At 43.7% G+C, this 12,815-nt stretch overlaps 1 protein-coding gene across 2 annotated transcripts in view; it reads right to left on the reverse strand.

Moving 5' to 3' along the window:
* Positions 1-12,815, reverse strand: part of EFCC1 (EF-hand and coiled-coil domain containing 1) — a 40,519-nt gene that overhangs the window by 6,434 nt on the left and 21,270 nt on the right. The window contains exons 3-6 of one of the 2 annotated variants that reach the window (XM_072934760.1): positions 4,704-6,209; positions 4,282-4,441; positions 1,616-1,774; positions 122-191 (exon numbers count right to left, since the gene is read on the reverse strand). In XM_072934760.1, coding sequence (XP_072790861.1) covers positions 6,050-6,209 — 160 coding nt within the window. In that variant the 3' untranslated portion in view covers positions 122-191; positions 1,616-1,774; positions 4,282-4,441; positions 4,704-6,049. Of the gene's footprint in view, positions 1-121; positions 192-1,615; positions 1,775-4,274; positions 4,442-4,703; positions 6,210-12,815 lie in introns of both variants that reach the window. The other variant, XM_072934761.1, reaches the window with a different exon arrangement.

The following is a 12,815-nucleotide window of genomic DNA, read 5'->3' on the forward strand; positions in this document are numbered from 1 at the left end:
AACCAGCTCCCTCTCCTCGGACTCTACCCCAGGATTTGAAATATCCTTTTCCTACCCAATGTTTGTCCCAAAAGGACACTTTTCATGCTTCTTGGTCTTTAGATGTGATTTCTTTTCTTACCAGGCTGGGGGTCACGGCAGGATTCCAAAGTGCTCAGCAGGATTTTCCCCAAAGCTCGCTTCGATATGTTCTTTAAAAAAACAAAACAACATTATGGCACAAATATGTCCTTCACCAGTTTACAGATATGCAAGAGAACCCGTGTGCATTTGGGAACTAAACCGAAATGACACTGAATCCTGATTAACACAAGACTTGATATTTGCTTTATTTTCAAGCATTTTCTCTTACAACCACCTCAGGAAGTTTGTAGGGGGTTGTAATTCCTTAATATGGCTGCGGAAAGAAAAATAACAATAATTCAGTGGAAAATACAGAATTCTCCAGAGCATGTGCCTAAACAACTGTAGGTGGCAAGGAGGGTAAGCAGAGTAAAAGCTCTTTGAGTGCTCTGCCAGGTCTGTGGGGAAGGTGAACTGGACCTGGTGGTGTTATTTTAGGAAGGGTCTTCTCAGACCCATCTCAAGGGCAGAGCAAATGTCCTGTGACAGGGCTGGGTCTGAGATGCAATAAACATTAGCCGAAGTGAGAGCACTGTAAAAACTATTTAGGATTTGGATGGTCTCTCTCAGTGGTGGTTTTACATATGAAATCTGGTGGGACATTACATAATGTGCTTGGGAAAGCAAACTCTTCTAAGTTGCTGTCAAGACATTGGTGTGCTTTCTGGGAGATGCTCTTGCAATCAGTTTAATTAGCACTTAGAGAGCCCTAAGTATCTACAGGGACAGGTTGTTCTTGCTAAAACTTCCAAGAAGTGGAAGTGGAAGGGAGCAATTCTGGAAGGAAGATGCTGTTACCTCCAGGCAGAGCTGGCCCTGCTCCCTGCACTGGGGCCTCTTCCACCTGCTTGGCTGCCCCAGTGGGGACTGGGGCAGAGTGGGAAGCAGGGTGAGGATTTCACATGGCCTCAGCAGCACAGTGTGAGGTTTTATTAGTCCTGTCAGGATGTGTGTGTGCCTTTGGGCAGTCGCTGCTCAGTGGTAGGTTCTGTCTGGAATGAGATATTTCAGATATGAAAGTGAATGTACCTAAACCCACAGGTTCTGATGGGTCTCTTTTTTCTTAGGTATATCCCATCAGGGATTTAGGAGATTCTTGCTAAACTCTCCTGGCAGTTTTACCTCTTTCATACTGACTCAGATTTACATTAGCATGCAGTTAAACAAAAGATCCTGTTTTAAAAGGAAAAATACATATTCTGTAATCTTCGCGATTGCTCACTCCTCTGTTTTCCTTGTTTGCTTTCAATTTTGGTTTAGAGGGTAATGAGCTCGAAGATGCAGCTCCAAGGAGACCTCTAGGCTTTTAGAAAGTCAGGCAAAGGGGTCTGAAAGCTTTCTGCAAGCACCAGACAGTTCCGAAGGCACACATCCGTAAAATTCCATCCTGCTGTAAAGGATTTTGTATTTCCTAGAAGGGATGAACATATTCTCAAATTGCAAGGGACTACAAAGCCCAGTTTTCAGTCCCAGGACTGCTTTCTCACCATACCAAGTCTCGAAGTTGTTGGAGGAGCTGCAGAACATCCAGGAGCTTCTCTTCCACCAGGGACAGCCGAACCCTCTCTGTCTCCAACATCTGTAGCTCCATCTTCAGCACCTCTGTCTCCTCCACCTTCTGCTGCAGCTCCCCGAGCCAGGGCCCTTTCATCTGCACGAGACACAGCAAATTGAAGGCACTAGAGCTTTTCCTTTCTTGCCCAAGGACTGCAAAGCTGAGTTTTCCCCCTTTTGTGGTAAATGGGGCTCACTCTGGAAGATTCCCTTGAAGGGACCATTTCTCTAATGTACTACATAAAGTGAGACAATAGGAGTTGTTATGAAATCAGAGCTTTGCTCTTGTGCACAATGGGAATTCATTCATCACTGGGTGCAGGCAGCTCATTCAGGAATTTTAAATATTAAATTTATTATATATGTTATACTTAAATACTAGCATTGCTGTAAGCTTTCTCCCCTTTTGCATTCCCGTTGTTCTCTATAGAGCAAAGCTAACTTGTGTGCCCTCACCAGAATCATCTCTCTGTCTTGCAGCTCCTACCCAGCAATCATCTGTACACTCAGTGAGACAGGAAGATGTGTCTGTCCCTGGTGCAGTGGGAACCAGGTGAGGAGCACCAAGAGCAACAACCTCTCCACTGGTTTCTCCTTGCTTTTCTCCAGATGATGGGATCAACTTCTCATTTGACCCTCCGTGGCAGTTCATAAACTAATTGCCTTTTTAATTAAGCTGGCAGCTTGCATGCCAGCTCGTATAGAAAATAATTGGCATTTCTTTGTAACACTGCACTCGGCAGCACAACACTTTATTTTTAGACTTCACTCATGTTCTCCCCACCTATCATCCCCAGGTCACCACTCTGTCTTCAGGAGGAGCTATTTTTAAGTGTTTGCCTGTTGGAAAGTAGAACTTTCTCGACATGACAAATCTCAGAACTCTCTCAAACTCTGCTTTTACAAGCCTCAGACTGCAGCAGTTATTAATCAGTATTTGAGAGTGCTGCCCTTCAGTTGCCTGCTGAGTCTCTTGCTTGTTAGTCTTGTTATTTGTCTGATTTTCCACACTGAGCAGGTACAAACAGAAGCATATACAGTCATGTATAAAGCACTTTTGTCAGCCTCAGAGAAGCTGGTGGTGGTTTATTTATTAAGCAATGTATTCATTTGCAAAGTGCTCAAGAGGGAGTATTTCTCAGTCTTCCCATTTGCTTTCTGTTGATTACAAGGAGAGTCACCTTTTTGACCTTTTTGATTTTACTACTTGTCTGTTTTGTAGCAGCAGATTCCTCCCCTATAACTTCTGGCTAATATAAGAGGGCTTAAGAATAAATCTCCTAACGGGTTCAAAATTATTCATCCTACTGCTGTTTAATTCATGTCACAGTGAGTTGGCACTATGTCTTCTTCACCTCCCTGCTTGCCTCTAAATCAAGAGCAACAGATTCTATTTTTCTTCTGGAATTTTGTATTAATCTGTTGATAATAGTGCTTTTCCAGACAAGCTGCACAGAACTAATATCCATCAGCAGCGATGAAAAAGAGGGCAGTATGATGCTGCAGAAGAGGATGAGCACCTCAGAATGGGGTAAAAAAGGAGAAGAAAACTGGTACTACCCGCAGGTATTTTTTTTTCCTGTAAACTTGATGCTAAGCAGTAGAGAAGGAGCTTTCGTTCTTCTAAAGAATATTGCAAGGATAAATTGCCATTGAATACTGCAAATTGTGTAAGGCATGAACAGGATTTTATTCTGGTTTTAATTTTTTTCCCCTAACAAGTAGACTCTTTAATTTAATTTAATCAAGGGAGAAAATTATATGAAACAGTGTTAAAACACAAAGGATGGCAACATGTAAAGAAGCTGAATACTTTACCCTTACATTAAATATTTCACTGATTCACATAATCCTAGCAGAACTACTGAAAGCTTTCTGCTTTAAATATGGGTTATAAAATACTCAACAAGCACAGGAGAAAGCAGACCAGGGCAATGCACTGTTTTTGTTTCATAGAAAGATTTCTAGCACTTCTGTGCCCATCAGGGGCTAAAGTCTGCAGAGTTTAAATAGTTAAATAGAGCTCACACAGGACTGCTGGGACACAGCACTGGGGGTTTAAATAATGTGGTCACAAACCCTGCTCAAGGGGAATTGGACATGCTGCTAACCTGAGACCTAATTTTATTCATATTTTATTGTATTATTGATATGTTGTATTAGATTTATATATTATATTTATGACACAAATACGTCAGTCTAAGCCCAAGAAAAGGACAGAGTGAATGGGATAATTTACTCCAAAACAGGGAGTCTCAGGCAGCCTGAGGGACTTATTGAAAAGTTATTCTGCTTCTGGAGGTGTTGGATGCCTTTGGATATGGGAAGTGCTTCATCCACAGCTGGAGAACCTCAGTAAATCAAGGACAGTATTTGAAGGGCCTGGGGTACATCTCAACCTCAAAAGGCAGTTTTGGGTAGGAACCAGAGTAGAGATGCAGGTGTTGGAGGAAAGCAAGAGATGTCTGAGATGACAAACTACAGCACAATGACAAACATAGGCAACAGAGAGCAGAATGGCCAGAATAAAATACTGACACACATAGATGCAGCTCCCCAAAGATGCATATACAACTCTTTCACACTCTGCTTGGCACCTGTTACCTCTTCCATGCTTACTTCCATTTTTTTCTCTTGGTGTCCCTTGAGTTCTGGCTGCTCTGTGAGGGGGGAGATTCTCCCTGAGAGCTCCACAGGGTCCTTCCCGTCAGTGCTGGTGGTCTCCAGGTAGGACAGCAGCTTTCTCCATGTCTTTTCATCACATCTACACACATCATTAAGAGAAAATAGTTAGTGAGACCTCACAATAGAGATCTGTGTTTGCAAGAACCAGTTTTCCTGTGGAACTCTTGGCAGCAGGGGTCACAAATGAGTGTCTGACACTAATCAGGGCTGGGTGAGAATCTCCAGCAGGCTGCTCCCCACATGCCACACAGGATGGCCAAAAGCCTTCTGACTGCAGCCACAGGTTGTGAAATGATCTTTGCAAAGGGCTCAAATGGCATTAATTAACGAATTTTACTTACCCACTGCCACAGCAAGGGAGCTTGGCCAGGATCTTCTTCGCGTGGCCCAGCTGGGGAGCCCGGTCCCCTGCCCACTTCTCCTCCTCCTCGTCCGAGGCAGCCTGGCCCTCCACGGAGCGGAGGAGCTGCTCCTCTGCTGGGAGACAGGGAGCCCTCAGCAGCACCCCAACAACCCAGCTACACCCCCACTCTGAGCAGAACCAAGAGAGAGCCCAAACCCCAGAGAAACCCCAGGCAGGGCCCCCCAGCAGCCCTGGGAAGGGACTGAGGCAGCTGCAGCCCAGATCCCTATTTTAAGCATCTTGAACATTTCAGTGATCTCTTGTGGGTGATTTGGAGCTGTTTCACCCCAGCTCTCTTCTTTCCTTGAGTTACTCTAAGGTAAGTGTGATAAGTGTGAAGGATCAGTTGTGGGGGGCAATTACTGTTGAAGGACACAAGATTTTCACTTGTTCATCTCTCTAAGTTAGTTTTTCTGCCTAACCAATCTTATTGTACTCGATGGAACATTTTCCCCTGTTTTAGAATCTATGAGCCCATGATTTATTTGTATGAAAACATTTTGCTAAAAAGTTGCTTGTTTTGAAATACAGGTAGTGTAATTCTATGTGGAAGCTCTGAGCTGGCAAAGTGTGTGATTTGACAGAGACAATTGTAAGAGGAGGTTTGCTTTCTAAGTCTAACCAGATGAAGAACATGCTATAATGTTAATTGTATTTACATGTCACTATTTTTAACATTCCCAAGCAGCTGCTTGCCAGCTTCACTCAACACACACCTAAAATCCAATTTTTTGTCACAACAAACAGCTCTCCAGCCTGCAGTAAAGGTGCCTTGTAACTCAGAGTAATTGTCAGATAAGTGCTTTTGTGGTCTTTGAACTGGATGTGCCCAAAAAACCAAATCACTGCAGGAAAGCCAAAGTGTGCAATGTTACAGCAGCTGTTTGTGTTACATGTGCTAAACAGTTTGGGCTTGTCCAGAGTCACTGGAGCAGCCAGGATGTTTCCAAGGAGCGTGGCTGTACAGAATGTTAACTGCAAATTGTTTCCTTGGAAATTATTTTCGCTGAGGTTCAGCGTTTTAATTTACAAAGAAATGAAATCTTTATACTTTTTAAGCCAGGGAAAAAAGTTTTGGTGGGATGACTCATGTGGAAAAAAGCAGTTTGAAATCATAGCTCTAAGTGATGAGTTCAGTCTCTCACTAAACACAGAATCATGTGGGGAGGGAGGAGTGGAAATCTGGGCTATAAGGTTTTGTGTCGGTCTGGGATTACAAGGCTCTCTAGGACTGGTTTGTGCCACGGTGGTTTAACCTCTCCAGCAGTTTTGCTGCTGCTGGCACTAGAGATGAGAGACCAGGCAGTGCTTGGGGCTGGCTTTGGGGCTGGGGTGGGTACCGAGGCCGGTGGTGCCCAGCGGTGCCATGGATGCTCCCTCCTGCTGCTGCTGCTGCTGCTCGGGGCTGCTCTGCTGGGCAAGCTGGCATCGCTCCAGTTCCGACCTGCAAAACAGCCCAGAGTGTCGTAGTCAAGATGGAGACAATACAAAGCAGCACACTTCATTTCCAGAAGGCTTCAAAGCCTGTTTTTATTCTAGCATGCATGCTTTTTCTACATTCTAACAAAGCACATAAGTTTACACTTGACTCATTGGTCACAAGAGACAAGCAAAGTACTTATTGGAATAGGCAGTTGCAGGTTTCTCTTATTCATCCTTCATTCTTTCTTGGTTTGTATGTCAACGCCCTTGGTAGGAAATTCTTTCATGGATCCTCTTATCAAACTCCTCTCTGGCTCTCAGAATTTGTTGTAAAACCTCTTCCATGCCAGAGTGTGAGGTTGGCATGCAGGAAATTTGGAAAACCAAGATGTGCCCAGCATGGCTTTGGTGGGATGCAGCTGCTGGGACTTGCTGAAGAATGAGACCATCAACCCCGAGGGCTGCCTGAGGTGACTTCCCTGACAACCAAAGGAAGGTAAATTTCAGCTGTCCTTTGGTAAGAAGAGCTGAGGAGTGCCTGTAACTTTTAGGTCAGGTCAAAGACCTCTAAGAAACATCCATGGAGTAGTCACTGTGGCCACAGGTATCTGCACCCAGTCCCCTGGGTGCAGGTATGTCAGGGAGTTGGATCCATGTCTTGTGAGTGCTGGGATGAAGCAGAGTCAGAGCCTGAGCAGTGAAAAAGAATGATCCACAAATGGTGGCACACCTGGAAACCCGGGACTTGCAGGTGAGAAGCATCTCAGAATGGTGTCATCATTGCTGATAGACTCCTTTGCGATTGTCTTTCAGGTCAATGAGAGGACATCACACTTAGATGTTTTAAAGGAATGGCTTTCAAGGGATGGCATGCAGATCAAATAATGTAACCGAGGAATAGGAGTCCTCAAAGGTGCCAATTTCCCTCTAAATTCTTCCATAGGTTAGTTTTGGTCCAGCAAATATTGAGTATTTCCTTTATTTTAACACATTAAATAGCAAAAAATGAGAGCTAAACCACTCAGCAGGTGGGTCCTGCTGGCACAAGTTGTATGACATGAGCTTTCTGTACAAATCTTGTGCTTCCTGCCAGTACATCCAGCTGCAGCTGGGAGGGGACTTTGGCTGCAGGGACAGAGCAGCTGAGGCCACGCTGGCCACCAGAACTGCAGAACTTTTGTTTAACTCAGCTGCTGCTGAAGAGCCACACCATTGGTAGCTCCCTTTTTGCCTGTGAAATGGTAAGGAGTAAACAAGACCATGAATTTAACAACAGAAGTCACTATTTGAAAACATCAGCAGGGGAGAAGCTGAGCTAAACCTTGCTGAGAAGCCAGCACTTGCTTTGCCCCCTTGAGTAAAGCTGACTGCATTAAAAACTAATGACTTACTTCATCTGCAATTTATGGCATTATTCAGCTCAGCAATAACTGGATTTCCTGTAAAGCCTAGGGAAACAGCAATCCCCAGAAAGGACCCTGGACAGTCATCAGTTCTGGAAAAAAATAACTCTGGAGTAGTGCACAAATAAAATGCACTGTAAAGCCTGGATATTCAGAGTGGGGGCTCTGAGAAGTATCACAGAGCTTCAGAGTTCTGGACAGCAGCTGGGGGACAGTCCCTTCCCACGGATACTGCATTTTGCTTTCCTGCAATGTGCTGATTTTCTGGTACTCTACAGGAATCCTTTACAATTTCTTGAGCACTGTAGTTGGTGTCTGAGCAGATTGTTCTCAATTTTGAGCTGCAGTATAAATTAGATTGTTTGTGTTTCAGATTCTAGAGTTAGTTCACATAATCCAGATGCTGGTATTTCAGTCAATATTTATTGCAGCGACTAAAGTTTTAATTTTCAAGAATTTTCAAGTATCATGGAAATCTTTTCCAGCAGGTGTGGGTGAAAGGGACTTGGAAGAGCTGGAAGCAGCAATCTTCACTGCTTCTCAAACACGGGTTTAATTCTTTCCTCACTGCAATTCATGCAGCATCAAATGGGTCTCCATAAATGAGAAGCAGAGTGAATAAACAGCACATTTGTTTGGGGCAAAGATCAGAGGGGAAAGTGGCGCTGGAGGTGCCTGGGAAGGTTTGTGTGGGGTGAGCGTGGCAAGGCTTCCATGGAAACAGGGAAACAGCCCCCATTCATCCCAGAGCCTTTGTGCCCAGCATAATGGGCAGCAGCACTGAAGGGGGAAGAGTTTGCAAAGTACTGGACCTTGAAGTAATGTCCATGACTAATTGGCTTTTAATTGGCTCTGCTGTATTGTTATGGAAACACGGATCGGCAGGAAAACCCACCTGCTTATGGTGCTGAGCAAATCTTGGGCTTCAACAATTTCTGACTGATCAGAAAATAACTCTGAGGAATTATTAACTTGTCATTCACAGACCTTTAACTCGTCTCTTTTAGAGACTTCCTTGGAGCAGATCAAACAGCTATGTGTGTACATTGCCCTGAGTGTAGTTATACTGAGAGCTACACTTTAAAGTGTTGGACTTGTGGTTTTTAACCAAAATGAAGTGTGATTTTTATTTTCGTACTATTTTTCCTAAGCTGTCAGAGTTCAGGGAATTCAGAATGGTTTCAGATTTGGCTTATTCCCTGCGGGAATGAGAGACTTCAGGTGTGCACATTTCGGAATTATTTATGACTTTTCATTTACAGTTGAGATTTTGTTTTCACGCTGGAGCTGAATGTCTGTCTGGGTTTTCTGAATTCATCTGTCTCTGGTTGGTGCTGTGAGCTCCCCTCCAACAGAAATCCTACAAATGAACTTTCTGTGATCAATCCAGATGCTTCATCTCAGCTTTTAAATAGCTTGATCTGTCAGGCATTAAAGATAAATGTTTAAAAGCATGAATTAAAAAATTCATGGCTATAGTAAAGATCACTAAATATCCTGGCTTTATATGGGCAATTATAAAGTATAGTTATAACTTCAACTATAATAGTTACAGTTAAGGGAGTTTTCCTGTTCTCAGCTGATGATTTTCATTTTCTTGCCAAAATCACCAGCCTCTAGAAAAAAAAATCATTGAAGTGATGGCCATGTGTTTTCTTGCAAACCTTTCCATCTCCCTGCATGCTGGATATGAGCAGGCAAATCGTGGAATGGTGCTGTCACACACAGCAGGACTGTGCCTTGCTGTCCTTCTTGTGGTGACTTTGAGCACTTTGGAGACAGCCCCAAACTCTGTGCACACATTATGAAATGACATTGTTTGAGGTCTGCTTTTAGCCCAGTCCATAAGGCATAGCAACAGAGGCATGTGGGAGCAAACACAGCCTCACCCCCACACGCCTGAGACAAAATTGCCTGGATACATTCTGTTTGTCCTTGCTGCTTTTCAAATGCACATTTTGAGAATTCTGTCTCTCCCAGTGTCCTGACTTGGATTTTACAGAAAGCCTGCTATAAAAAAATGAATAACTAAAATCCTGTGGTGTTCTGAGCACTGAGCTCTAAGCAAGGCACTTGACATAAGTCATCAAAGCCAGAGGAAGCAGAGCAGTGCTGCAGTGGATCATTTCCTTCTGCCATTGCTTGTGTAGCAGCCCTTGCCTTCGTGTGCTCCTTCACGTAGACGTGTGCAGTTTAATCCCCAGGAATCCTTCCCTTATCTCCTGGCTGCTGCAGTGCATGCAGTAAAAATCAAATGTCCAGGGAGCCTTTCAGTGTCTTCAGAAGTGTCCTTGCTAACAGACTACTTAACAGCTGGGTGAAGATCCTACAGAATTCCACTCTGAAAGCTTAAAAATGTGCCAAAGCTCTTTTTGATGTCTGTAAAACTGCAGCTATCCCTGAGTGTGGTACAGACTGAGAGCTCCTACTTACTGGCACGTAAATTCCTTCATGATTTATTTCAGCACCTCCCAGATTTAGAGCCTCGTGGATCTGGAGTGACAGGAGGGAAAGATGGCTCATTTAACAGCAAACACTGTGCCTTCAGCCGGCTCTGAGTTATTTCTGACCGGCTCTTGCTAAGCGTTTGGGAAAATCAGGAATGTGTGAGGGAGGGGCTGCGAGCATCAGTTCTGCATCCCAGCTGGGGATTTCTTAGGAGCTGTGCAGAGGGGTTCTGGTGCCTGCAGGCTCCCCAGAGAGCTGTGCTGGGGTTGTGTCCGTGCAGAGGGCACAGGAGGCACTGGGAGAGCTGAGCTGAGGTGTCAGAGCCAGCAGCTGCTGCTGGGGCCCTGGGGAAGGCACAGCTTCCACCCTTCAGATCCTGCATCAGGAAACAACAATTACCTCACCCTGCTTGCTGCTTTGCAAAAACATCCTCAGCGCTTCAGAGCGCTGTTCTCCAGCAGAGACTCTGGAATTCTGCTTGTTCCTCCAATCCCAGCTCCATGCCTGCTAGCTTGAGACCTTTGAAAGTTTCCTGAGGGCAGCCCATCCTTTGCCTTCTTGAGGTATTGTTCTGCTAGGTGACTGAAAAGTAACTCCTGAATTGATTCACAGAACTCAGAATGTTCTGAGCTGAAAGGAACTCACAAGGCTCAATCTTAACTGAATGGCCCATGGTTGGATCAAATCCACAATCCTGGTATTATTCACGCCATACTATGACCAACTGATCCAATCTCAGGGTCAATTATTTTCCTTTGCAAATATTTATAACTTATTTGCCAGTTCCTAAAGACCACAAAATGCTGCCTAGTCATTCTGCACTTATTAGGATCCAGTGCTTCGGCAGCAGTTATAGCAGCTTCTATTTTGTCTTTTGTTGGTGATATGGTTGAATAAGAAATGCTATTGGGAGGTCAAAAAGCCACTGAAAGGAGTGTAATGTGACCATTTTAGCTGCTCCCTGGGTGTAAGAACTGATTTCTGCCAGTGTTCAGCACTGTCTCATTTCCCTTCTCCATGGCTGGACCTCTGCTTGTCTCAGCAGCACCTCCCATTTCTTTGATGAACCCCAGTCCAAGCAGGTTTGCATTGCATTCATCACCAGATTCACTTAAACTTAGATCTAAGTTTAAATTTACATAGACTCTTTCCTAGCAGAACACTTAAGCAGGTGCTTAATTTTAGCCAATTACAACATCTCACTGACATAAACCCAGTTTAATTAGTTTGGCTCTAATTATGTGGCCATCACAGGCTGCAGTGCAGAGCTGCTAAATGAGGTGAAGGAGACAGATGGTCACACTTATAGCAAAATTTCTCATGGGGAAGTTTGGTAAACAGGATTCCTGTTTTCAAAGTCAATAATATTTTAACAAAAGGCTTTGGCTCTTTGCTTCTCCCTGTTCAGAAAAAAAAAAAAATTAAAATTAAGCAAATGCTTAATTGCAGTTTTCCCCTCATTTTTGGAGCCTCTCCATGGAGCATCCCAGCTGTGTGTGAGGGGTTGCAGCTTTTTTGGGGGGACACATCGTGCTCCCCATCACAAGCAGCCCTTGCCGTCCCCAGGAGCCCCACAGCCCTCCTTTGGACACTCTCACAGGTATTGAGAAACAGATACTTCCTCTTGTTTTCAGAGAGTTCCTCAATAGATTTCCACAGGAAAAGAGGGAAATCTGTACGAAAAACAGGAAGCAGTCCTCAGCAGCTTTCTGTGATCAGCACTAGGGGGAAGATTTAAAATAAATGTGGTTGTTTGAAGCAGTAGGTGATACCAGTGGTGTTATCTTATGTGAAAACAGTGTTTAAATGTAACATCATAAGGCTGCAGCAGGATTAAAAACCTCAGGTGTTTATATATTTAGCTTTTCATTGTAGTTGACAGTAGGTGACCAGCACTGAAACTTCTGTAACCAGAGTTTTACACCATATTTTCTATTTTCACTTTTTTGAATTTGCCCTGGGCAACCCTTTTGGAAAACTTCCCATCTGTCTCAGTCTTGGATGGGATCCCAAACTTTCTCATGCTGATTCCGTTCCACTTGACCCCAATATAAGACTTCATCTTTTCCCTTGGCTTTTTGACCTTCTATAATTCAGTTTCAATCCTGAGATTTATGCATTAGAAGGGAAGACAGGTCAGGATAACATGTGACAAAATCTGACATGCAGATATATTTGTTAATTAAAACCTTCTGGAGGTTTTGAAATGACCCTTTCTGATCCATCTTCAAACTCTCACAAAGTTCTAGATGTTATGGAGTTGTTATAGACTTTACTGTGGCCTGAAAAGGGAGAGAGAATTTGTAACTCTCCACCTTAAAAGCAACTATAATCACATTAGGAAAATGTTCCAGTTTTCTCCCAAATTTGCCCTAAACCATAACATGGCTGCATTGGGAATCTTGGGCTGTGGAGTGTCAGCTAGGTGACACAGGCCCATCAAAAATGGGGATATAGCATGTGGAATGACAATTCTGAGGGGAGAAACTCTTACATTTGTAAATCCTTCAAAGGAAACTTGACTTACTTTTACTGTCACTTTCTTAATTTCATAAAGACAAACATCAGAAAGAAAAAGACGGATTTGGCCTTCACAGTATGTTGTTTGCATTTGAGAACTTGGGGATAATATATTCTGTGCTCATTTCTGATACAGAAAATGGCAAAAAATGAAAGCAGTGGATGTTTCTGAGTTTCACTGCGAGGCTTTAGTAATTAGACACATTGTGTTTCAAGAGATACATGAAATAAAAGCTCAAAATCCTCACAATGCAAAA

This window comes from Taeniopygia guttata, chromosome 12, assembly GCF_048771995.1.
Source record: "Taeniopygia guttata chromosome 12, bTaeGut7.mat, whole genome shotgun sequence".
NCBI lineage: Eukaryota > Metazoa > Chordata > Aves > Passeriformes > Estrildidae > Taeniopygia > Taeniopygia guttata.